The following is a 25,819-nucleotide window of genomic DNA, read 5'->3' as shown; positions in this document are numbered from 1 at the left end:
CACGGTTTGTCTTTCCTGCTGCCCGCAGGTGGCCGCGGGAATGGCGTACATCGAGAGGATGAATTACATACACAGAGATCTGCGCTCTGCAAACATCTTGGTGGGCAATGGCCTAATATGCAAGATTGCTGACTTTGGATTGGCAAGGCTGATTGAAGACAATGAATATACAGCCAGACAAGGTAAATGCAGCAGCAGGTGTAGCACTGAGTGTCATTCCTGTGGCAGGGAAAGAGGGGAACATGGTTTTGAAAAACTCTCCTATGCTTCGGGGCTGCTTTCAGTAAATCCTGAACTCATATTAACTCCTGGTCAGCAGTTCACTGCTGAATGCATGTCCTAAAGAGAATGTCTTATTTTGTTGTCTATTCTTTGAAAACCAGAATGGAACAAAGGTGATGAGTGAGAACACAGCTGGAAATGACAGCAAAGACAGGATCTTCATGGTGCCATAGGAAAGAGAATATTTTACTTACTAGTTAGGAGAGTCTGAATGTGGTTGTCCAGAAAAGTGTATGTAGGGTGTTTTGTTTGTAGTGTGCTTTCTAGTATTTACTGACCACTATTATCACTCCTGTACTATTCTTACTTTATTTATTTCAAACAGGCCAAATAGTTGCGCCTCTGTGCAATGGAGCTGCCTCTCCAAGCACTATATTTTCTTTCTTTCTTTCTTTTTCTTTCTTTCTTTCTTTCTTTCTTTCTTTCTTTCTTTCTTTCTTTCTTTCTTTCTTTCTTTCTTTCTTTCTTTCTTTCTTTCTTTCTTTCTTTCTTTCTTTCTTTCTTTCTTTCTTTCTTTCTTTCTTAGCTGTTTTAATAGAAATGGCGTTTTCCAGTGCTACACAGGGTACTGGGCACAGACAACCACTGATACACTATAGAAATGTATCAAAGAGTTTTGTAGCTTTTTCTAAAAAGCATGTGTGTTCAAACCGAGCCATGTCACAGCCTCTTATTAGTTATTCTTTACAAGTCATGCTTAGTTGTCAGATGTTGGTCCAAGCTGCAGAGCTACAGTTTTGTTCTCTTTCTGCTGGCAGTACATTGGTAGTGCTTGCTCAATATGTGTTGGTAAACACCACTCCATCCTTTCAGTGCCAAAGCCAAGGAGGATCCCATTAAACCCAAAAAGCCCAGGCCAGCTAAGTACTTCATAACTTGCCTTTACTCCCTCCTCTTGTGAGTTTCTTCTCATGTGCAAAGTCCCTGTTTCAGCATGGACCCTGTCATTAATTCTTAGGAACAGCTAACCTCTCTGTAACTTTTTCTCTAAGTGTTGACAGAAGGAGCCAGAGAGTTTCCAGCATGCCTTGCCCTGGCCTGGGAGCAGCAGCAGCAGCTCTCAAGCTGTTCCCACCCCTCTGAGCTGCTGTTGGCAGTCCCCAGACACAGGGATGTGGAGCACAGGCTGCATCCACCCTAAAAGATGCCTGCTTCAGTCAGACAGCAAGGCATGGTTATTTTGGTGGGGTCCTTGAAGAACCCGTGACAGATACTAATGCAGAGCCTTAACTACTATTGATTTCAGCCTGAGGGTGGGAATTGCTTCTTGTTAGAAAAAAATAGGCTTGTCTCATTCTCTCTAGAGCAATAAGAGTGTCTGGAGAGGCTCTGATAGACAGAAAGCTGCCTGCTTGCTGCTCCCCTGTGAAAAACAAGAGTTTTCCCTGAACGAGGCAGGCAGATCCAATCTGCAAAATGGCTTTGAAACAGTGTCCTATATTATCTCCATTTCTGCCTGGTTTGCTGCCATGTCTTTTGTTCCCTTTGGAAACCACCCAATGTATAGTTTTACATGACTAATTATTTGTTTTCATAGACAAGTATGTGACCTACTTCTGGTCAAATCTCTTCAGGCTCCTGATCCCTAGGAAATCCTATGATGACCTGTTTGCCTCTCAGTGTAAATCTCTCCAAATAGTTTTGCCCTCTTCATGTGTTAAAAAAGCTGTGAAAACCTGCCTGACTATTATTGAGGGGAAGTTTAGATTTTTAAATAAAAATCACTGCATTTGGAGTGGAGAAACTTTGAGAAAAGTCTAACATCAAGCCTGACAGGGAGAAGGAGCATAGCAGTGGATATCTCCTGCCCTTTTTTCATGGCTGAAATCACTTGTTTTGAGGAAAAAGTGTCTGAGAAGGGAGAATTAGTTTGGCTTTTAAATACATTGCTGATGGTCTGAAGATCTGAGTCATGTTTGCCTGGCTTCATCTCCTGGTGCCAGTATGGAGAAGTCACCCATCCTTCCCATAACTGAGGGCAATGGACAATACTTCCTTCCCTGACCTCCCAGTCAGGCTGAAGTCCTTTAGAGCTCCTTAAAAGAGAGACCCAAAGAGCTGTAACCACAGGCATCATGTAGAAAGGTTTTCCTATTTTATTGATATTCTTTGTCCCTTTTTAAGGAGTAGGAAAGGGGTGCTTTTTTTTCACCAAGTAGCACAAACTCAATTTACATTTCATGGCAATTAACCTGGCTTCCAAGCCAGGGTGAGCATAAGACCTTTAATTTATTGAGAGAGAAATATGGTTTCTAATGCACCAATGCATTTTTATTTTTTTTTAACTGGAATTCAGTTCTGGCTTGTTTAGTTAAGCTTCAGTTTGAGCAATGCTTGTTGGAGACCACAGTATCAGGAGGAAATGGTTGCCTCTGCTTGTTTCCCATGACCTATTACTTCAGCCTCCAAGGGGATGCATCTGGGGACTGCTCTGTTTATCTAGCTGACTACTGCTTCAGTGGGAATTTTGACACAGGAGGAAAGCTTGGCCAGCAGAGGGGAGGGGAACAGGGAATGCTCCAGACTGGCAGCTCCTGTGGGAGAAAGGAAATGTTTTTCCTTGCAAAATCTGAAGATTAAAGTCTCTGTTCAATCTCCTCAGCAGTCATCCTTCTTTTGGCTTATGTGTGTTAGTACAGAGCTCATTGTTGGCGTGGGGAAGAGGTGGTTTTCTCCAGCTTCGCTTGATCTCCTACTCCCTTCCCCCACTGTCACTTTTGTCTCTGATTAAATATTTTGAAAGGAAACAGATGGGGATGCTTTGAGCCCCAGCGGGCTAGAGTGCAGGATTCCTGAACCTGTGTGGGTATTGCTTAGCCTGGTGGTAATGTTTTACTGACCGGTTTATTTTCTTTTGGGCTTGAACAAAGGAGGCCTGACTGCTCCTGATTTGTGAGAGATAAATAAAAAGCAGTTCGTTGTCTGCACTGCCATTTCTCAGCATTGTCAGGAAGGAAAGAGATGGTTGTGCCACTAATGATTTAAAGTGTGTGACCAGCAGCTATACACTGCCATTTAATAATACACAAAAAAAAAAAAAAAAAAAAAAAAAAAAAAAAAAAAAAAAAAAAAAAAAAAAAAAAAGCTCTTGGCTTGTAATGAGCATTTGGCTTCTCTTGTTTCTAGAGGAAGTGAGTAATCAAAGGGGAAAACATGCCTGTTTAGAGTGACGCCCATTTCAAGGGCTACACTGGTAGCTGTATTGCAGCCTGTCCCGTTGCTTCTTTTGGCTGTTGCTGTTGCAGTGTCCTCCCTACACACACAGTGTCAGGCATGGAGTCCTGCATCCTTCCACTGGTGATGATACTTGTGTCAGCCCTGTAAGGCAAGACCAGAACTTTGTCCTGGTGTTCTACAGGACAAAGAGAAATTTCCCATCACCTCCAGGAAAGGATTTCCCATGCAGTTCTGCTGTCCTCACACTGATATGGTTCACAGTTATGTGAGTTTCGGCCAAGCACATGGCATTTTTGTGGAGAGTGCCAGTGCTCCGCAGTCACTGGGTTAGAGTTGTTACTATTCTAAGCAGCAGCAGCTGATACAAATTTAAAATTTTCTTAATCAAAAAAAAGTGCAGAGCTATTTTCCAGTTATGCTTCCACTGCAGACACTAGCAGCACTTGCAGTAGTGCCACTCTAAGCACACATGAAACAATAAGGATCTTTCTGATGCCTTCCAGACGATCCGGAGCTATTTCGGGAGCTCTGTGTTTGTAAATTCTCAGATCATTTTTGCCTCCTTAGAGGCAAAGGAGGTACTTAGAAGTAACTCCTTCCTGCCCTGCTTAAAATCAAGTGATGCTTCTCAGTTTGATTTCCTAGAAACAGGCAGGGCTTTCCGGGCTCTCTGCAGTGCCTTTGTAGGGATTTGTTCAGCAGCTCAGACCTGTTTTGTTTGTGACTGGCTGCACTGCAGGCTGTAGCACTCAGGGCTTTGTTCTCCCTTCACCTGCGGCTCCCAGGAGCTCACAGGAGAGAGCACTCCTGGTTCCGAGCCGGGGGGTCCCGGGGATCCATGTGCCGTGCCAGGAGAGCGGCCAGGTCAGGAGGAAGGGCGAGGGGAATGGGGGCTGCAGGCAGGGAGAGCCAGAGCCAGGGAGAGCTCCGCCTGCCGAGCCCGCTCCTCGTCCTGATGGATGCCAGGCTTGCAATTCCGTGTTCGCTCTCACAGCACAGAAAATGGAATTGCGCGGTCCCTCCCACACGGCTCTCATCATCGCCTGCCGGGGCTGACTCGTTTCCTGCTTCATGCTGGCTTCAGCACTTCGTTTTTTACCTTCTGCAGCTTTCCCTCTCCAGCCCCAGAAGCGATCCAGTGGCACACTGCATTCCCCGACTGCTAATCGAAGAGGTCCCCCCGCGTTTTTAGGTTTCAGAGCTCCTTCACTGGGTTTGGTTTTAAGGTACAAGAGGTAGCAGCTTTGTAGCATTTCCAGAAATAGGATCATTATCAATCTGGCAGTGGCTCTGGGGCATGGATTTCAGAGGTTTCTACTTCATCAAGATTTAGATCTGAAAAGAAACCAAAGCTCTGAGGGATTTTCGCTTCCCTCAGAAGAAACCATGCTGAGAGCTGTAACTCAAGGTCACTCAGTCATCCCAGCCCCCTCTGCTCCTTCTCATCACATGGCCTGCTTGTAGCCAGCAAGAATTAAAGCAGGGCCATGGATTGATTTTTCCCAAGGAAATCCTCCTGGGAGATAACCTGTGTGAATGCCTGGGCAGAGCCAGGCAGAGGTCCTAAGAATAAGGCTGAGCCTCACAAAAGTACTCACAGGCTGGGGGCTGGCTGCTCTAACCATAAATTGTTATCAGCAGCTTTGGTTTCATGTGGTTACAAGCAGTGCAGAAACCCAAAAAAGGCTTTCCTCGAGCTTTAAAATTAAAAAAAAAAATAAAAAAAAAGAACTGAGATAAAAGCTGCAGATTAGTACCTTGTTTTTGGGCAAAGACAGGTTATCCTGACCTGATTAATGCTGTTGGCGTTCATGTGTGGGGTTACTGATGTGCTGGTTGTAATGAAACAAGTTTCAGCAACAAAAAGAGAGAAATCCCTCCCCCCACTGATGCAAAATCTGCCCTCAGAGTAGGAGATGGGCTGCCTTGTCAGATGGGGTAATTTGGTTTATCAGATTTTTTAACATGCTTGTCAGTAATACATGTTTTATCTGATGCTGTAATTTGTTTGCAGCACAGTTTGTTTCAGAAGCTTCTGAGGCCTGGGCAGAGAGAGGCAAAGGGTTTTTAAATCAGAGTTGGGAAGAGAATAAGCACAGGAGCTGTGTGTCCATCAGGAACCACGCACAGCATCCAGGCTGTGCGAATGCTCTATGTAGCTACAGGAGGTTTCAGGGCAGTGCTCAACACGTTTGGGAACTTTTGTGCTTTCCCAGCAGTGCTCTCTCTGTCTCCAGCACCTTGGAGGGATTCCTGTTAGACAAACACACAGCCCCATTCACACAAGCTGTGTGTGATCTCCCTGTGTTATAGCAGTGCACGTGTTGTACCTGCAGGTGCCAGCCTGGTGTGCTCTCCCTGGTCTCTGCTCTCCCTTCACTGACAGCTCTCTCACAATGCATACTCTCTTGGACCATCTAGCCTCCAACATGTGTTGCAGGGCCAGAACACCATAAGGCAGGGCTCTGCTAGCAAGCTCTCTGCCAACCTTGCATTTTTCTCCTCCCCATCTACTACTCCAAATCTGTCATCTCTCAGGAAATACTGCACAAACTGCAGAACGTGATTTTTTATATTAGTTGCTTTAGACAGAGAATCATCCACAGCAGGGGCAACATGGAGAAGTAATGAATAGCTGTCCTGTCATTGGAAAATCCTCAGCACAGGCCATCCATCTTTGCAGCAGCACTCATCACACTGCAGTGAGGATTGTGCTGCTCTAGTTCTCAGGAAATGGGATGTCCTGGAACTGATCCCCCCTTCTCAGGGACTTACCTTTCTTCTCATTTTTCTGTGGTTTGACAACACACCGCATACTCATCTGCCAGTGACACACTGGCAGTAGACCGAGGAAGACAAAAATACTGGGGGAGTTGGCCACAAAAGAGTCTCAAGAGATTTCCTTCCTCCAAAAATGAGTTGTAGGTGGTTGCTACCTTTGGATCTGAGTATGAAGCACGGGGGAATTAGAGCAGATTTGGCTAAGTTTCTCAGAAAAACAGAGCTGATTAAAGGAAAAGAAAATTGTTGAATAAAATGTGTGCAACATGTGAACAATCAAACCCCCCTTCATGGCCACCTCACACAGCACCAGCCAACATCCGAGGCTTCAGGCTGCTGGCCAGCTTGGAGTTTTTCCTTCATTCAGCTGGCACAGGGTGTGTGTACAATCTCAGCTGCACGTAGGAGAGAGCAGAGGGACATTGGCCTTAGTGTTCAGGGCCATCTAAAGGCATACACTGCAGGCCTGGGCACCAGATACACACAGCTTGCAGTTTTTCCAGGGATGGGCATGGGCTGTACAGCCCCAGGATCTCCCAGCAGCTGGAGCAGCCAGTTGCCAACCCCATGTTGCTGCTGGTCCACTGAAGCAGGGCCAGTTCTAGGACAGAGGCTCAAGAGGCTTCTGCTGCAAAGCACAAGGCAAAAAGAGAAGAAGCTCTGCAAATTTTGAGTCTTGTAAACCAAGATTGGTCACACAAAGAAGTGTAAGTGAAGGAGATTGAGACCAAAGCCAAGCACCCAAATTCTAGTTCTTGCCTATATATCAACCAATGAAAATTCATAAGAGACAGACTTTAAAAAGTAAGCAGGCATCCCAAGGTCCTCTGGCACCATTGCGAATCTAACCAGTGATGTGCTGATGCTTAACTTGACTAAAGTTCCTGACTTCAGGCATTAGTTATCTGAAACTTTCCCTTGCATCTTTTTTACCCTTTAGCAGGACATTTTCAAGTCAGTTAGCAGGACTTACTTGAGCATCTGCAATATTCCCTAAGAAAAAGATGTATTTGTACAGTCTCTCCTAGGATCATTCACATGTAGAGCAGAGAAAATTTCAGCACATCGAAGTTTTACTAAGTAAGGAGATGAGAATTACCATGTTTACATTTTGCTCCGAGTCACATCAGATTGGGGTGTATAACAGAAGATGCAGGGCACTGAGCCCTGGATGTGATGGCAGAGCAATGCCAGCTGGGAACTCTAAACAGTGCCATAAATTCACTCCCTGAGAGTGATTTGTCCACTTTGTTACACTTTTATGCTCCTCCTGAAAGTGAAGGGAACTTTTATGAGAGGGTGATGGGAAGTCGAAGTCAGTCTGTTTCCAAATTCAAGAGTGTTTGTCACTAGGGATCAGCAATAAGCAATGCAACTCTTTGCCTGTATGTTAATACAAGGCACCAGGGAAATATCTGCATATTTTTGTACATGCTATGAGTTAATTATTACCACAAGACTTTTATTTAAAGTCATATTGAAAATATTTTCCCAAAGAAAACAGCCAGTGATTGGAAAAGCAAATAAATCAGTGTTTAAAGGCTTGTTATCTTACTATCCTTACTGCAACTGGCTCCTGCAAGCTCTGATGATGGATGAGCACATTAGAACTGCACGTATTTAAGGCACTACAGACTTTTCAGTGCCAGAAGCTTAAAGTACACTGTGAAGTTATAAATCACAGGCCAAAGTTGTGCCTTGACATCAAGCACTCCAAGCAACTCAAATGGCAGTATTATTTTAAAGTCCTTGCATGTTTCTAATGAAATATTGATTTGCTTTTAATTTTTGTTTTCACCATGTTTGTTTGTTTGCATTTTGCTCGGCTTGAGCAGGCAAACTGGGAGGTACATATCCAGTATACCTCAGTTCTGGTTACATGTGCTAACTGTGTTGTTTCTATTATATTTGGCTTATTTGTTTTTAAAACTGGGTTGTTGTTGGTTTTTTTCATTTTATAAAATTTCAAACTTGAGTTAAAATGTCTTATCCTTCTCTTGGGATGTGGGACAAACTGACCCCTTCCCTGCTTAGTCTTTCCTCACGTTCTGCCCACCTGTCCTCTCTGACTGTACTCCATGGCTGGTTAACACTTGTCTGCAGCTCCTTCCACCTGCACACCTTGCAGAACACAGGAGTCACCTGTGAGCTGGTGCTTTGGTTCTGTCTCTGTGCTGTTGAGACTCATGTGTTCTCCCTTTAGGTGCAAAGTTTCCCATTAAGTGGACTGCGCCAGAAGCGGCTCTGTACGGAAGGTTCACAATAAAGTCAGACGTGTGGTCTTTTGGGATCCTACTGACAGAGCTGGTAACAAAAGGGAGAGTGCCATACCCAGGTAAGAACAATGTCCTGCTTCACCTGAAATAAGGAGTGGGAATGGGCCATTTAAGCTGGAATGTTTATTTATATTCACTGAGCTCAAAGGAGAATAGCTATAATGTGTCAGTTTTGTGAATGCTTGAAAACAGTTCTGAATCAAAGCTGCTTTGTGGTGGCGATGATAAAAATGACAAGGGGACAATTCAGCATATTCATTTCTACTGTTTTAATTGTGCTCAATTAAATTAATATAATTTCTAGACAACTAATGAAAGCAGTGTAAAATTATTATATTCTGGAGCAAATATCTCTCCACAGTATTGCATTTACTGTAAGATACCAACAGTTAAACTCCCTCAGAGGCCTTACTCCATTTATTCTGTCATTCTGGTTCACTGCAAGGTTTGATGACTGTCTGAATGTCTGGTACTATCAAATCTCTTTTTCATAAACTTAAATTTCAATCCTTGCTTTTGAGATGGATGGAAAGGGAAGAAAATAGTTCTGTAATGCGCAGACTGGAGCTCATGGCAGGGTCACAGCAGGGCCAGATTCTCTGCATGGGGGAACTGGAGGCCCCATGGCTCTTTGTTGAAACCCTGCCAAGTGTCCAATGGATTAAGATTTTTTTGGAGGGGGTGATTAGATCTGCCTATGCAGAAAGAGCTTTTAATTCTTGTTGTCCCCCTGAAGATTTTAGGTATTCAGGTGAAGAGGAAAGGGGGTGAGGTGAAAGCCATGCATTACATGGAAAATAATTTAATCCCTTCTTTTTCTCATCAGCACAGATATTAACAACAGGGGTTGCCCTGCATTCCAAGATGCATCTAGCTGCATTTTTAGTCTTTTTATTAAAAAAGAAAATCTAAATGCTCAGCAGTCTGGCTGTGTGCACTGTGGCTGATTTAATGGAAAGTGCCCTACAACAGTTTCAATTTTCCAATCTGTGCTGTGATCAAGCAGTCAGATTCATATATCAAGCTGAGCAGAAGCATCAAGGTGGAGTTCATCAGTTTATCATTCAGTTCATTCAGTTTTTCCTGTGGTGTCTCACACCACTTCAGAAGACTGAACTCAGTAAAACTAATCCTCCAGACTTTTACCAGGAATTTCATGTTTGCCAGCACCTAGCAGTCAGTAGCTGATATTTGAGAATATTGGGACTGGAAGGCACCTAATGATCAGCAGTGAACTTTGGCATGATTAACAGGGAGCAGCTTAACAAAGGTGTGGCTGTGACAACTGAATGAGGTAGCAGAAAATAGAATGTCATGTTTCTGAGGAATGGATGAGTCCCTCTGCCCAGCACTTCCCCATGTGGGGTGTTGCCTCCAGTCAGAGCAGCTGTGTCACCAGTCAGTGCAAAGGTCTTCCTGTCATAAGGATTTCTGGTAGTGGTGTGAGAAATCTATGGTTTCTGCAGGTTTATTGAAGGTTTAAGCAGACATGGCATGCTGTGCAAAGGTCAAAGACAGAAAAAAAAAGATGTATATGCTTTAGTTGATGCAGTGTTGTTCCCAGAGGGTGGGCAATGTTCCTGACTGGGCTGCAGGAACTCTTTAGTCACTGTCAGCAGAGTGGGTGCATGGGGGCTGTCACAAGCCAGGGCAGAGTTAAGGTGAAAATACCATTCTGTGCAAAAACAACCAATTAAGCCCTATGTTTACTCACAAGTCTGTACATGAACACAGGGTTGGCCATGGCTGCAGAGGATGTCTGCACTTCATAAATGTTTCTTTCCCTCACCAAAGGAGAAGGGGTCCACAGGATGTATGTTTAAGTGCTTGCAATATATAACTTCTTGTAGGAGCCATGACAGTAATCTCAGGCATGGGCTGTGTCCTGAAATTCTGGACAGTTTTATTACATGGCAGCTTGAGCACATCAAAGACAACCAGCAGTACCTCTCCTCTTTCAGCACCATCCCACCCCTTCATCCCTCACTACATAAAGCCCTCACATGCCAAAAGTCCTCCTGGCTCACTCTCCCCCACCTGCACTAGGAAGAACCAAGTAGCTGGAAGCAATTTTTTGTGTGTTACATATCACTAAGTCAGCAATTTTCTGCACAGTCGTGTGCTGCCCTGGTTACACCCTGCCCACAGACAAAGGGGTTTCTCTCTTGCTTCACAAGCTCTTGGTGCCTGAGAGATGATTTACAGCGCACATCCCAGTCCTGGGGTGGTACCCATGCCTGCAGGACACCATAGCTCCTGCCTTCCCATGTCTGTAACCAGGCATTGTTTTAAGCTTGTGTAGAAGGAGGGAGAAGCACAATAAGTAGGACAGAGGGGGAAGGCAGGCAGTCTACAGCAGGGAAACAGACTGGGTGGAACAGAACTTGGCTTTCTTTGTCCTACAGATTTCAACCAGTTCCTGTCTTGATGCCCAATTTTGGAAGAGAGGTTGTGGTGAGATATATGAGCAGTAAAGATTTTGCTGGTGTAGATAAGATCAGTCTAGAGTTTATAATAAAACCTTGCCCCAAACCCTATAGTTCCCACAAGCAATACCAACTTTTTTGAAGGTGTCCTCATTTTCATACTTCAACCAAGCCTGCTTCTCAGTCAGTGATTATAATGGGCCACTCTGATAACTAATTTATGCCCCTTTTTCATGCTTTCTTATCCTTTTCACAAGGCAACAGATTTAAATAAGCAACTTTCCCAGTCTTTCTGGTTCTATTTTGATTATTACAGTGTAGAAATGAATAATAGATAGGCCAGAGGAGGAACCAAGCTTAAGAAATAGTCTTAGTGGGCCTTTTTCAGTGTCAGATTATTTTCTCTTTGACAAATGCCCTTCCCTAGCAGTAGTTGGAGAATTTGTGTATTTTTAACATGCTACCTTTGGGAGAGGCAAAAATTTCAGCTGCACCAAACAAGCACCTCTGACCTTGCCCCTTCTGCTTTCTGCTGCAGTTGTCACATCAAGAGCATTTTCATTTTAACTCTAGTGTGACAGCCAGCATGATGCTACTCACATTGCTGCCTCTGGCCAGGCAGGTCTTTGAGCCTGGGCTCCAAGCAGCCCTGCAGCCTTTGGGCAGCTGTATTCAGCCTCCCCATCCCTGGGGAAAGCTGGGCCACGAGTGCCAGACAGCATGTGGTACCCAAGCCTGGGGCCAAGTTCATAGCAGTGAGCCAGCATAGCCAGGTGGATGGTAAATAGGAGGTTAAGAAAGATTTGTACTCACCACATAGGATAGATAAGGTCAGGTGAGTTTATTTGTAAGCAAGGAAGCTCCATTCACAAATGCTTTGCATCTATTTCATCTTTGTTATATTTTTTCTTCCCTGTCCAGCTGTGGAGTGGAGTGGAGTGAGAGAGGCTTTGGTGGCATCCAGCCAGGATCAACCCACTACAGTCTAAGAGAAGAAACCCATAATAAAGTAGCTTAAAACAATCCCTCTCCTCACTGTACTTTACATGTCCCAAAGTAATTTGTATAGCTCATTAGTTTGGATGCAGGGACACTCCCTAGTTACAGAAATGTTTCCTGTCTTCTGGAAGAGCAGTGTTGCCCAGATCCATGCTATTTGCACATCTGCTGTGCTCCATCTAATCAAGCTCCTAAGAGCACACCAAAGTACTTTCCAGGGTTTTCTTTAGCCACAATTGGAAACTCCAGATCCTTTTTTGTGTCACAGTAACTCTTAAAGTAACACTTAAAGTCACTGTAATTTAAAGTTCCTACAGCTTTTCTAGGAAAAGCCAAGCAGTATTGCATTTCTGTCCCCAGTCTATATGGGCAGTAGATTTTTATTGTACAGAGCATTAGAGTGGCCATATCCTGTGGCATCCTGAGATTATTGAAGGTTTCACTAATAAAGCTGGATGGTGGGAAGTTATTTAGTTTTTGGTCTTCTCAGGGAATAAAAGGCTAATGGGAAAGCCATCTTTTTGGAATTGGATGTTTTCTTCTTGGCCAAATTGTAATTCTTGAAGTATCATGAGCACAAGCTGATTTTTCATCGAATTCTACAATGATAGAATAGTCTGGGTTGGAAGAGCCTAGTCCAATCCTACAAAAAGCAAGTATATCTCAGGTTGCTTAGAGCTCTGTCCAGCTTGAACCTGAATGTTCTCAGGGATGGGGCACCCATGACCACTCTGGGCAACCTCCTCCAGTGTTTTACCATCCTCATTGTAAAAAACCCTTTTTTCTTATACATAATCCAGATTTGTCTCCTTCAGTTTAAAACCATTACCCCTTGCTGGGATTAAACCATCACCCTAACAGGCCCTGCTAACAGGCCCCCTTCAATTACTGAAATGCCACAATAAGTTTTCCCTAGAGCCTTCTCTTCTCTAGGCTGAACAATCCCATTTTTCTCAGCCATTTCTCATTTTGGGGCCCTTCTCTGGACTAGCTCAGACAGATCCAAGTCCTTCCTGTGCTGGGACCCCAGCTCTGGATGCAGCACTGCAGGTGGGTCTCAGCAGAGCAGAGCAGAGGGGCAGAATCCCCTCCCTCCCCTGCTGCCCACGCTGCTCTGGATGCAGCCCAGAACACATTTGGCTTTCAGGGCTGGGAGTGCCCATGGCTGGGTCATGCCCAGCCTCTCACCCACCAGCACCCCCAAGTCATTCTTGGCTGCTCTCACTCTGTTTATCCACCAGCCCAGATTGATACCAGGTGTTGTCCCAACCCAGGTGGAATAGCTGTACCCAACAAAAGAATATTGCTGAGTATTTTATTTCACAGATTTAAGGATTTTAGGATAAACTTTTAAGGGGTCTGGAAGCATACTGCAAGCAGAATGTCATTTATTATTTATTAAGGGTTGAAACTCTTGGGTATTCATTAGGAGAGAGGAATTGTACAGACTGCTCAGATATTCTCTCTGTGGTGTTAGAAGTGCAGATATGACAGGCTCCTGCTATCAAAAGAGAAACACTATAACTTGCAGGCTAAGATAAGTCTATAGAATAGGTTTGTAAACATAAATAGGCCGTTTAAGAGGTAAAATGTATACCTGAAGCACTGCTATTTTTATAAGTCTGACTAGTAATCCAATCGATTTAGAAATAAAAGTCTTTGAAACTCTGTTTTTAAATTAGCAGTTCATGTCAAAACTAACAGAATTTCTTTGGCAAATCCTACGTGCTTCAGCCCTTGCTGGATGTATGAATTCCAGTGAGGAACATGAGGATTACTTCCTTTAGTTTCATAACTGGGGTTTACTGTGAGGGAAGGGAAAGAGGAAAGGAGAAAAGAAAAGAAGGGCATTTTCCTGGATTAAACTGTGATGGAAAAAATTGGCTTGACTCACTTTCCAGGAACAAAAAATTGTCTCTTCCATGTTCTTTTTTCTACCTTTTTGTTAAACAAAGGAAAGTGAAGAGTTGTTTATGTTTTCCTCCCCCTTCTGTCTCCTCAGGGTTTTTCATCCAGCACACAGTTCGTTATCAGGTTTCAGAGTGTGCTTTTCAGAACTGAGTAAAACACTGGATAAAAATACCAAACATTTGATATCTTAGAACAAAAAACCAATTGGGAAGGAGCTTTTCTGCTGCTGTTGCTTCCATCCATGTTGTACATAAGGATGTACTGCCAAAATAAAAGCAAAGAATGCAGTTTGTTAGTGGTTATGTATGTATACGAACAGATGAGTTAGCAGTAACTGTTATTTTCATAGCCTTTAATATGTAAGGGAAGCGAAGCACAGCAGAAGTTCTCACCCCAAAACACTGAGGTAATTCAGCTTATTCAAAGACAAGGATATGGAAAAAGGTGCAGATTTTTGTTCAAAACACTGATTTATAAAACTAATATTGAGAACACAACGTGAACAAAATGTGCATGCTTTTTTCTTGTAGTATCTGGAAAACAACAAGGCCAGAAAGTTTGGGTTGGCGCTGCCTTGGGTTTGTCGTGTCTAACAGACAGTAGTGTTGTTTTGTGGTCTAATGAAAAAGTAAAATATCTTTGGAAATTATCTTGCAGGAGAGTGAGGAACACCCAAATGTTTGTTCAGTGTGTTCTGGTTTGTTGTGAGCCTCTGTGACCTAACAGCATCAGTTTGGAGTCAATAATATAGGAGAACCTTAACTCTATGCAGAATCTGATGTCTGCAGAGGCTTGGTACTAGTGTGTTTTCATTATTTTGAAGACCTAACCATGGTTCACTTTAAAAGCCATTCAAAGTGTTTGCTCCTAGTTATAAACATCTAACACCAAAAATAATGGTGGGGGGATGGAGCTGGTAGATGAAACACAAGAAACCACTGCTGAAGTGTTGGTCTGCAGGTTAGGGAATACTGTAAATCAGTAATCAAACCTTTCTTTTTGCAATTTTCCCTGTGAAAGAGAGCATTAAGGAGAGGCCTGTAAGAGTATGAGACAGTTTTCTGGAGAGGTTCCTCCATGTACAACAGGCAGCAAAAGAAACAGTGCCCTACTTCTCCTTTCTCCCTTGCAACCCATGTTGAAAACCCAAGTACTCCTCGTGTTTGAAAATGGGAGTTGCTGCAGTAAGCTAAGCAGAACCACACTGTGACCATGACATGGGTAATTGAGAGCCTAAATATAAATATGAGGAATAAGTGGGGAGACCATGCCAGGACTGGTTACAGTGACAGGAATATGATGCTTCCCAGACTCTGCAAATGGATATCAGGAGGAAATTACCCTGACAAGATAAGAGGAAAATGGGTTTTGTAATCCTAACATGGGATGAGACTCTAGATGTGGATGGTTGGAAAAGGCTGAATTTTGCAGATGTTTCTTTCTAAGTATCCTTAATAATTAAACACAGCCAGATCATGAGGATACAGACTAAAGACCAAATCCAAGGTTACAGCCAAGTTATCAGCCTAAATGCTATGTAGTGTAATGATTTTACTCCCTCTCATGGCTTAACCCCAGCCAATAAATTAAATACCACACAGACACTTGCTCACTCCCACTGCCCACCCCCCGGCCCCACAAAGGTAGGATGGGGAGGAGAATCAGAAAAAAGGTAAAACCTTTCCTTCTTATCTTGACAGGGTAATATCCTCCTGCTGATATCCAAGAGGTTGTGATAATAACAGTTTAATAACTGAAATAAAGTAAAAGACAATAATAATTTTATTGGAAATGAAAAAGAGAGGCATATAAGCCAAGAAAAACAAATGATGCACAATACAGTTTGTCCCAGCTTCTTGTGCACCTCCTCACTGGCAGAGCATGAGAAACTGAAAAGTCCTTGACGTAGGATAAACTCTACTTATCAACAACTAAAACATCAGTGTGTTACCAACATTATTTTCATACTAAATCCAAAACACAGCATTGTACCAGCTACTAGGAAGACAGTTAACTGTATCCCAACCAAAACCAGACGTTTCTACAAGTCAAAGCATAGAGTGGATAAATTAAGCTGTATTGAAGAAAGTGATTGAGTTATTCCTCACAAATAAGTTTACAAAAATTGCAAGGTTTTTGGGTTCTGGAGGTGGGACAAGCAAACTCTTCTAAAGGACACCCTGCAAGAATAAAGTGGAGCATTCCCAGGGAAGGATAGTGTCATGGAAGCCAGGAAGTGGATAAGCTAACAGTGCAGCATCAAGGTGCTGGTTTCTAGATTCAGCATGGAGAAACTAAGGTGTCCCTGCTGGTTTTCCTGCAGAGCTGCTTGGCAGCACCTGCTAAGTCAGGATAAAGGATTCTGCAGATATTTTTCAGCAGGGGACTGTGGCAGGGCAAGCACAAAGCTTGCAGTCAGCATGCAGGCTTCCTCTGAAACGCCTCTGCATGCCTGCAGTGCCAGTCTTACCTCTGGTACTGTGAAAAAGAGAGTCCTGGCAGAGACATGTAAACTAAAGCTGAGGATGACTTGCAGTCAATGTTTGGTGAAAAGCACTTCAGCCGAGGAATCAAGGGGTTACACAGAAAAGAAAAAGTAGCAAAGGGCCTGGCCTTACTCTCAGAGTCAAGCAAGATGAGTCACCACCCCAGGAGATATTTAAGTCTGTAGATGTGGAGCTTAGGGACATGGTTCAGTGGTGGACTTGGCAGTGTCAGGTTAACAATTGGACTCAGTGATCTTAAGGGTCTTTTCCAACCTAAATGTTTCTATGATTCTGTGAAGGTAATACAACTTTTTACTTTTTTCTTTTGGGAGAGAGAGAGCTGTGGTTCTTTAGTGGAGAGGTTTTAGTTGGCATTTGACTCATCTTGTGAGCAGCTTTGTTCTGTTTTGGTTGGGGAGCAGTCTAATATGGTTGAAACTGTACTAAGCAGCAGAGATGGAGGGAGTGCAGGTCAGCAGCAATAAGCTTCTGGGCTGACACTGAAGGCAATGCTGGTGGACAACCCTGGTTTTCCAGCCAGGAGTAGCAGAGTTTGTCTTGAAGTCCCTGCAGCATGACTTCATAGAATGCTTTCAGAAAGGCCCACACTCAGTGTAAGGGTTTCAAAACTCATTTTAACTTCCAGAATTTTGAATTTTCCACTTTTTGCAATGCATTTGTTTTCATCAAGCGCATCACATATTACACTTCACGGCTTCTGCTGTCAGAGAGGGAAAGCACCAAATCCTGCTCAGTGTAAGTCAAGAGGCTAACCATGGGAGCAGTGTTCTGCTCATTATTGGGTCTAAAACTCTCTACTGAGAATTAAAATAAGGTTTGTTATTATTTAAGGTAATCCAGGTTACCTTGCAGTAGATGAGAAGCTGAAACAGGACATCAGTGTGGTTGTGTTTCGCTTGTCTTAACCAGAAAAAAATTGCTATAGCTGGGCAAACCACATATGTTGTAGACACAGTTATACTTGGTTGATTTTTCTGTAATTTACTGTGGATTGGTATGCCCTTCACAGGCATGAATAACCGTGAAGTCTTGGAGCAAGTAGAACGAGGCTATCGGATGCCGTGTCCTCAGGACTGTCCCATCTCCTTGCATGAGCTTATGATTCACTGCTGGAAAAAAGACCCAGAGGAGCGTCCAACTTTTGAATATTTACAGGGTTTTCTTGAAGACTACTTCACTGCAACAGAACCCCAGTACCAGCCTGGTGACAACCTGTAAATCCCTGGTTTCCAGACACTGTCATGAATTGCCAGGTGTTTCTCAGCCCCGTCCCACCTGCTCTCCACCTTCCAGCTCTGTGATCGGCTTCTCCAGAGTGCAACATCTTCCAGCACTGAGTGCACAGGAGGGGCTGAAGCTGGGAACTTCCACAGCCCTTGCCTATGACCACTTGTCCTAATAATCTGAATGTCCTGGATGAAAAGGAGAAAAACACTTGTTTTTTCTTAATCAGAGACTCCAAAACAGCATTGTATTGATGTTATGTAAACTGCAAAACCTCTGTTCATTGTAAATAGTAACTCAGTGCCAATAACTGATCCTAGTGCTTTCCTTTTTTTAAAATGCAAAACTTATGTGATTTTAACTAGTCTTCTCCTGATTCAACTAAAAGTATTATTTTCCAGAAGTGGCCTCTTTGTCTAAAACATTTTTTTTTTCATGTTTTAACAAATAAAAAAATCAGGACAGGTGTTTGGGTTTTTGCTTTTTTATATATAAAATATATATAATATATATACATACCTGTACATACAGTATATGGGTGCTATTGCAGAGGAGGCTCATTTGGAATTGAATGAGTCCTGCTGCAGCTGTACCCAGAAAGCGATAATTTTACTGCAGACATGAAAACACTGGTGGGATTCTGAAAGCCAGTGATCTAATTTTTGGCTTTTGCCAAGCATGATTTTTTTAAATTGGATTGCACTTTTTGTTTATGATTATGTACCTGTAGATGGTTGTAACTTTGCTCTTTCAGGAATCACGTGCTGTATTTACAGTAATGTTTCCAATGTTTGAGAAGTGTGTGATGATTTGTTCTTGAAATTTAAACCAACATATTTAAAGTAAGAAAACTACACCATCACCTTTTGAACTGGAAAATTGAAACTGCAAAGACTTCTTGTATCAAAACACATATACTGAAATGTTTCAAAAAGATTTATTAAGCAGTGTAACCACATTCAGATGGTCTTAAAATAATAGCATTTTAGCCATGTCCCCCTGCTAAACTGTTGGTCATGCAACTAGGATTTTTCTGTTTTATGTGTAACATTTTTCCATTGTAAAATAAGTGTGTTAAGTGTCCTGTACTGCTAATGAAATTACTTTCTCTGTGTCTGCAAGTTCTCCAGTGGAATTACTATGCACTTCTTTACATTTCATGGGGGATGCACAGAACAAAGTATTACCTTTTCAGTTGTCTGTACCAGCCTTGAATTACTTACGTTTAACCAAAAAACACAAAAAAAAATTCCTTTCTATTTCTATTGAGTTTTTAATACTGAGTTGCAAATTTTAAAGTCTTAATTACATTTTGTTATGGTTTATTCGCAAGTTTACATTTTAAAACTGTTTAACTTTCTTAATTTAGTAATTAAAAAAAAGAGAGCATTTTACATTTGGATAGTTGTTTTTTTGTTTAAACTGTGGAGCTAAGGGTGGACATGAGATTAAAAACTTTTCAAGAAGGGGTGTCATGCCATTTGGGGCATCATATTTCATAGGAGTATGCAGACCAGTTACCTATGGGACATCATTTTCCAAATTATGAAGTCAATGTGTTTTTAAATAGCTGGAGTTCAACTGTAAGGAAGATGGCTAAATGCATAGCTAGTCTCTCATTTCTCTCTTCTATAGCAGTTTGTTCTCTATTAGTTCTGTTGCATTTAACATGAATACTTTTACATTTACAAGTGTTGCAGGAGAAGCTTTTCTATGTCTTGTATTGCTGTTACTGCTTTAAAAGATTGCGGCCAAGTAGGACTTCCTGACAGTTGAGACTTTTTTTTTTAATTATTTAGTATTTAGATTGTGAATTCATATTCTGAAGATTCTCACATTTTCTAAAGAGAACCTTTCTTCGTTTGTGAAAACTAACCCAATAATTAATTGAGATTCAGAGAACAAATTGTCATCATTGTTTTAATATTTTCTATACAAACTTCGACTGAAAATCCTCTTGCAAAGGAGGCTTCCACACTTAGCCTTTCTCAAAGTGTGAATTTATATGGCAATGTTGCTTGTTACCAGATTTCCATGATAAATTGGTTAACGTTTTACATGTAGAGTCTATAAGTAATGTTATGTACATTATATATTCAATGTTGCTGTACCTGTAGCTGTGGAGTACTGAAGAGGCCATGATCCTTGTTGGACTTCTAGCTTCCTCTTAGTACTTACAAAGCAAGTCGTGGCCCTCTTTTTTTTCCTACAGCTACCCCCCTGCCTTAAAATACCATCCATGGAACTGAGGACTCCATAGTACTCAGCGGGCTGGTGAAGCCAAAATGTCACCTCCTCAGCCCAGAGCGCGGTGGCACAGGGTGGCCATTCTGCCAAGCTCCTTAGCAGCCTCTGCTATGCCACAAACTAAAGTGCAGTTTCCATCTGTAATGCGGGACGAGCCTAAAACGTTAGTTTGCCTATGTTTCTCATTGGAAGCAAGACTCAGACGGGGCGTTGTTGGGGTTTTATGGCCTTTATTTCTGATCCTTGGGTTTGCTGTTTCTTGTATTGCATTCGGTGTCTGAGTACCATGTTGGTCTCTGCCGGATCTCTGCCTGCAGCTGGCTTGTGTGCAGACTGGTGCCACTGTTGAGTGGCAAATCCAGACCATTTCTCATCGGTAGCTCTTCTGCTTCTTTTTCTTAATGTTGGGAGTTTTGTTGTTTGGGTTTTTTAATCTCTCTCAAATAAAAACATTAGCAAAAAATTTAAACAAGGTTGTTAGGTTTTTTTGCTATAAATTAATAAAAGCCTTTTCTTAAGCACTGTGTATACACCACAACTAGTTGTGTGGTGACTGTAAAAGTAGAATTTATAAGAATCTTATGTTCCTTCCAATAATTTTTTAATGTAAGACTAAATAAATTCCACCCAGATAAAAACAATTGGCCAAATGCTCCCCTTCACCAGCCCACCTCATTCCCAACCAATCCATGGTGTGGTGGCTGAGTTCCAGAAGAGGTCTTCTAGAAGATCTACCAGCAGCAGAAAGGACTCCATGGGGTGACAAGGCATCTCTAAGCCAAGTTAAATCCAAGACCAGTCTCAGGAAAAGTGACTGGTGGAAATGGGACCCTGCTGCGAAAGGGATGGTTAGTGTGGTTATTATATTTCTGTGAGAAGGCAATTATGTGAGACTTGGTGCTCTTTGAAAAAGACAAAAGTTTGTCAAAGGCACTAACATGATATTCTTTGGCTTTTGTAAACAATGTAATTCCATGTAGTTCTGGGTGACGCTGTGGTTTTGATTTAATTACCACTGCAGAAAAAACAAAGTAAATACAAAACAGAAAAGTGATTAACTGCTAAAATTACAAGAATAATCACAAATAGAAAATCTGTCTCCAGCGTGTTTCTCCTGAAGCCTTTAGACTGGAAAGGATTACCTGCAGCCCAAGAAAGCAGATTGCTAAATATCTCGATCTTGCCACACAACTTCAAGGTGAGTGGAAAGTTGCTCAAATCTATTTTAATGTGCACCACCCTTTTCTCAAGTGCTGCAATAAAAAATGCAGCACACTAATGAATACTACCATATTGTACCCAAGGGGTTTAAGGGCCTCACACGAGGCTGAGCCCAAGCATGCAAGAGCTATTAGGAGATATACAGTAGCTCCTCTTCTAAAGTGTAGACAATATTCATTCATCAAAGAAGCCTTTTCCTGTCTAATGGGAAATTACCACCAGCAGTGCAGACAAAAGGATATTTATTTTCTCCAGTCGTGTCAGTTTGAGGGTCTGTCTGTCTTTCAAGAATAATTGAAGTCTGTTTGTAGCTCAGAAATCTCATTGTGTTCTGCAGTCTTGGAAAGCAGTGATTATAATTTCCTGTGACTCATACACAGGGATATTTTATCACTGAGGGGACTCCTGTCAACTGGAGCAGCATTCCCTGCCATCTTAACTGAAGAAAGGAGCACTTTAGTTTCAGACTTTCCTGCACAGACCAAACCAGAACCAGTGTCCTTTCTGCAGAAAAGGAAAAGAGACCCCTTGCTGGGACTGCCTCATGAGTAGGGTGCTAGTGTTTCCCTCTCAGTGCTTCTAAATTTCTCAGGACTTCTGACAGCTAAAACCAGGCTGCTGAGGTTCATTTTGAATGTTAGAGAGGAAATGCTGGTTTCTCTTAAGTCTGAGATATTTTTTGTTGATTTTTAATACAGAGCCCGTTCTTATGTGTGTGTGTACTATTATCTGTAACGCAAAAGGAAATTCACACATAAAAACACCTACACAAACATCAATCTATCTCCTTGTATTCCTCCCCTGTAGCTGAATGCTTAAAAAAAATGTAAAACTGGGACACGAGTAGATTAGAGGACAAAATGCTATTGACAACAAAAGAGCTGCTCTTTTTTCTTCTTGTTGTTTTCCCTTTTTTTTTTTTTTTTTTTTCTCTCTCTTCTCCTCCCCTGCTGGTTCCCACTACATGATCTGTTACAATCCCTATTCCCAAACCAGGAGAGATGGTAGCAGCAAACACTGCTGCTACAGGCCAGAGATGCTGTGGGTCTCTGGCTATTGCAAAAGCAGAGTGCAGCTGGTTTTAAAGTCAAGGAGAGGAAACATTTCTCCCAAGGGCATGGCTGCAGTTTGGAGCCTGCAGCAGCAGTGTGCAGGAGTGCTGAGAGAGCTGCCCTCCCAGGAAAAGCAGGTCATTAGCTGGTAGGCACTGCATCGTGTGGTGGAGAGGCAGAGCCAGAGGTTGCAGCAGCAGCTGTGTTTGCAGCAGCAGCTGCGCTCACAGCGCCTGTGCTTCCTTGTGCCCAGGGATTTGGGTGATGAGATTAGAGCAGGCTGAGCAGCATGAACTGCTGTTTCTGCCTCCAAATGTAAATATCTGCTCTGTTACAGCGCAGAGGAAAATAGCATATGTTCGAGATGGGGGAAAAAAAATCATGGGATTGGTGTGGCCTGTGACTGCAAGGCAAGTGTTGGTTCTGCCTGACTGGGCCAGTTGGGAGTTTGATTGTTTGGCTCATTGTTGGGAATAACTCAGCATTAAGCTCTGTGAATAGCTAAAAGGGCAAAGAGTAAAGAAATGAGATTATCCTTCTTCCCCTACAGCCAGGCTAGAGCTTGCCAAGGGCTCTGGTTTGCTTTTGGTGCATCAGCATTTGTTACTGAGCTCCTTCACTCAGAACCTTGTGAAGTTTGCTCAGCCACCTATTGTCACAGCTTCACACAAAATTCCTGATCCCTGTAATGGATGGATTCTAACCTAGAAAAAGAAAAATTTAAAAAAAAAAAAGAAAAAAGAATGCAGGACTGCTTTGATTGTTGGGGCTCAGCCTCAGGCCAGAGGTCTGTGAGCTCTGGCATTCCCTGTGCTTTATTCACTGCTGCAGTTCAGGCTCTGGGCTGCATCTCAATCCCACAGTCTGCTGGATTTCCCCAGCTAGAAGATGCTACTCATCTAGGAAAGGTCCCTGGTGTTGGGAAAGGTCCCAGCATACCCATACTGGCACCACACAGGGCCTGGGCCACCACTGTTCCTGGGACAGCCTTCCAGGAGAGAGTGGCAATGCAGTTTCCCTGGAGGTCCCTTGGACACCCAGAACTGCTTTGTTGGCAGCAGCTCAGGCACAACTGGGTGGAGCTGCTGATGGGTCTTGGGGTGACTTGGCCAGCATTGTGTTGCTGCAGCCAATAGTCCCAGTGACAATGGAGCAGCAGATGCTAAATCCTGCCCTCCTAAAAAAGCAAAGGCAAGAAGCCACATGGGGAACAGCTTTATGTCTTAAAGAGAGAGGAGTAGGTATGTTTGATCCACGAGAGCTCAAGTGTTCCCACAAATTCCCATGCCTCCCAAAAGCAGTGCAGTCGCCAGCTGAGCTTTGTCTATGACCTCATATACATCCAGTGTATAAAACACATACCACATATTGAACATTTGCATATGTTACATGTCTTTTGTTCCACTTGGGTGGCCTTTTCCTCCCCTTCCTCCCCACCTCTTGCCCCATTACTCATCCACACAGCTCCCCTCATGTTATTCTGGACGTGTCATTTCTGAAGGACTACACATCCCTGTCCTGCAGAGAATGGGGCTCTGTTGATTGTCAAATGCTGAGTGGGTAATGATCAATGGGTGACTAATTGGACGCAAGAGGGAATGAAATAGGTATTACTTAGCTTCTGCTCTTAATTAAGAGGATACATAATGCTGTGGGGAAAATCTTAACAAATGGCAGGAGGGTTTTTTGTCATTATGCAGGGTTTAATTACAAGCATTGCACAAAGCTAACATCCAGGTACTGTTTTGTTTCCTTTCAGGTGTCTCTCCAGGGTGTGACTGAAAAATGCCAAAGCAAGAGCCTTAGAATAAAGTAAAAGGAAAATATTTTTGCAGCCATGTGCCTAGCAATGTAAACAGCAAGACATGGAAGAAAGCCCCAGTTTTCCTCACAGTGCAAAAGCAAAGGGGAAAGCCACATACAGAGAGCCAGAGTGAGACCATCCTGCAAGCTATGCTGAGGCAGAGGGGGTTAAAGGCTCACTGCAATGTCTCCAGGTTAATTCACAGCACCAATGTTAAAAGAGGAGCAACATGACAGTGTTTTATTTAAACAGTTAATCATTTGGAAACAAAAATATTCATTATTTAATTCTCCAAATACAGAGATATGGTAGGAAATATGAGAAGGGGCACTCGATACCAACACTTTCTTCCTAATGAAACAAGAAATATTACAACTCCTGCAGGATTAGGGGAAAAAAAAAAGTCTGTGTTACTTGCCTTGCCAATGAAAATCATCCTGCACTTGAATCTGTCCTTTCTATGACAGACCCAATATGACTCATCACGTTCTGCTTGTAAATAATGTACACATGAGATACTAACTTTAGAGACTTCACAATTCTATCTGTCTTTCAGTGAGAGAAGTCAGTAGGGTAGGAAGACTTCAAATATATAAAAGAGGCCTTCATAAGGCAATTATGATGGCTTTGGTTTTGGGGATGAGGGAGGTTTTTGAAATAAACGAGTATCTGTTGTCTAAGTTTCCTAATCTAAAAATAAGTTAATTGACAGCAGTTTCTACAGCTTTGTGGGAGGGTACTTAGGTTTGGGCTGGACCTTTGGAACCCATTCGGCAGACAGTGCTGTTAACAGAGTCAGCAGAGTGGGACTTTCAAGCTATTTTTCCTCTCTTTGTCAGGCTGTTAATAAAGTACATAAAGCTCAAGTGAGAGGAAACTGCTCCAAATATCTGCTGTTTTCTGGGGCTTGGCAAGTTAAAGAGGGGACAGAGACTGGTTCTTTGGCTGCATTTGCAGACACCATTAGGTCTCTATGTTTCTGGACCTGGATGTGCTCACACAAGGGACAGATCTCACAGCCAGAACCTTCCTCTCCTGGCCAACTGGCAGCTGTCTACAGGGGTGGCAGGTGGACACTGTTGTTAGCTGGATGTTACAGACCAGTCCAGGGTCTGACCAGCAGACAACAGAGGACTGTCCATACCCATTGTCAGTGAGGAAGGCCATCCACTGCATGAAGGGAGGTGCTTGATGATTCCATAGCAGAGTCCTTTACAAAGAAACCCCATAAATGTGGGTATTGATGCAATGCTCCATGGGACAGTTTTCCTGCTGAATCCCCATGCTGCCTGCATTCCCTGAGGAGCTGGACATCACACAGCAAACACTCCATACATCCCTCACATACATCCCAGGAAGGTCAGGCACTCCCCAGGGCAACCCCCCCTCCCTGCTTCCATCCTGTCAACATTCACCAATTTTGGCACCTGTGTGGCTGTGGGCCCCTCACCCACTGTGGCACACAGGTGGCAGTGGAGCCACCACTGCTCCCAAGCTGGAGGCCAGTGGGAAAACTGGCAGGAGAGGCAGCACCAAGCCCAGTGTGGTGCAAATCAGGCAGCCTTGATGAAAATGCCAGCTGTCAGGGTGTTCATGGTGAAAAACAGCTGTGCAGCAGAGGCCAGGCTAGTGGGATTAATTCCTCAGCTGTGGTTATAATGCAGCCACTCCAGCCACAAGCATCTAGTGCTCATCACATCTGGATCTGGCAGGGACCAGCAGGGACTGTCCAGGAAGTCCAGCAGCATTCAAGGACAACTATAGGATGCTCCAAAAGGGAGCCCTGGTGTCCTGCTGGCCTTTGCTTTGGCACAGGAGGGAGGAAGCAGGAAAGGAGGTGGATAGGATGGCCAGTTCCAGGGCTAGGCTGATGAGGGGCTTCTCCAGAGGGAAGGTAAGCCCAGGCTGCAGG

At 43.2% G+C, this 25,819-nt stretch overlaps 1 protein-coding gene across 5 annotated transcripts in view; it reads left to right on the top strand.

Annotated features, from left to right (window-relative positions):
* The window catches only part of FYN (FYN proto-oncogene, Src family tyrosine kinase), a 135,810-nt gene extending 115,508 nt beyond the window's left edge, over positions 1 to 20,302 (top strand). For all 5 annotated transcript variants that reach the window (XM_079298740.1, XM_079298739.1, XM_079298738.1 and 2 more), the window contains 3 exons: positions 29 to 182; positions 8,444 to 8,575; positions 17,369 to 20,302. In XM_079298740.1, the coding sequence (XP_079154866.1) occupies positions 29 to 182; positions 8,444 to 8,575; positions 17,369 to 17,577 (495 nt within the window). In that variant the 3' untranslated portion in view covers positions 17,578 to 20,302. The remainder of the gene's footprint in view (positions 1 to 28; positions 183 to 8,443; positions 8,576 to 17,368) is intronic.
* Positions 20,303 to 25,819: the final 5,517 nt, after the last annotated feature.

Source organism: Erithacus rubecula, assembly GCF_903797595.1.
Source record: "Erithacus rubecula genome assembly, chromosome: 2".
NCBI lineage: Eukaryota > Metazoa > Chordata > Aves > Passeriformes > Muscicapidae > Erithacus > Erithacus rubecula.
The sequence above is the reverse complement of the archived record's forward strand: the minus strand, read 5'-3'. Positions and strand labels throughout refer to the sequence as shown.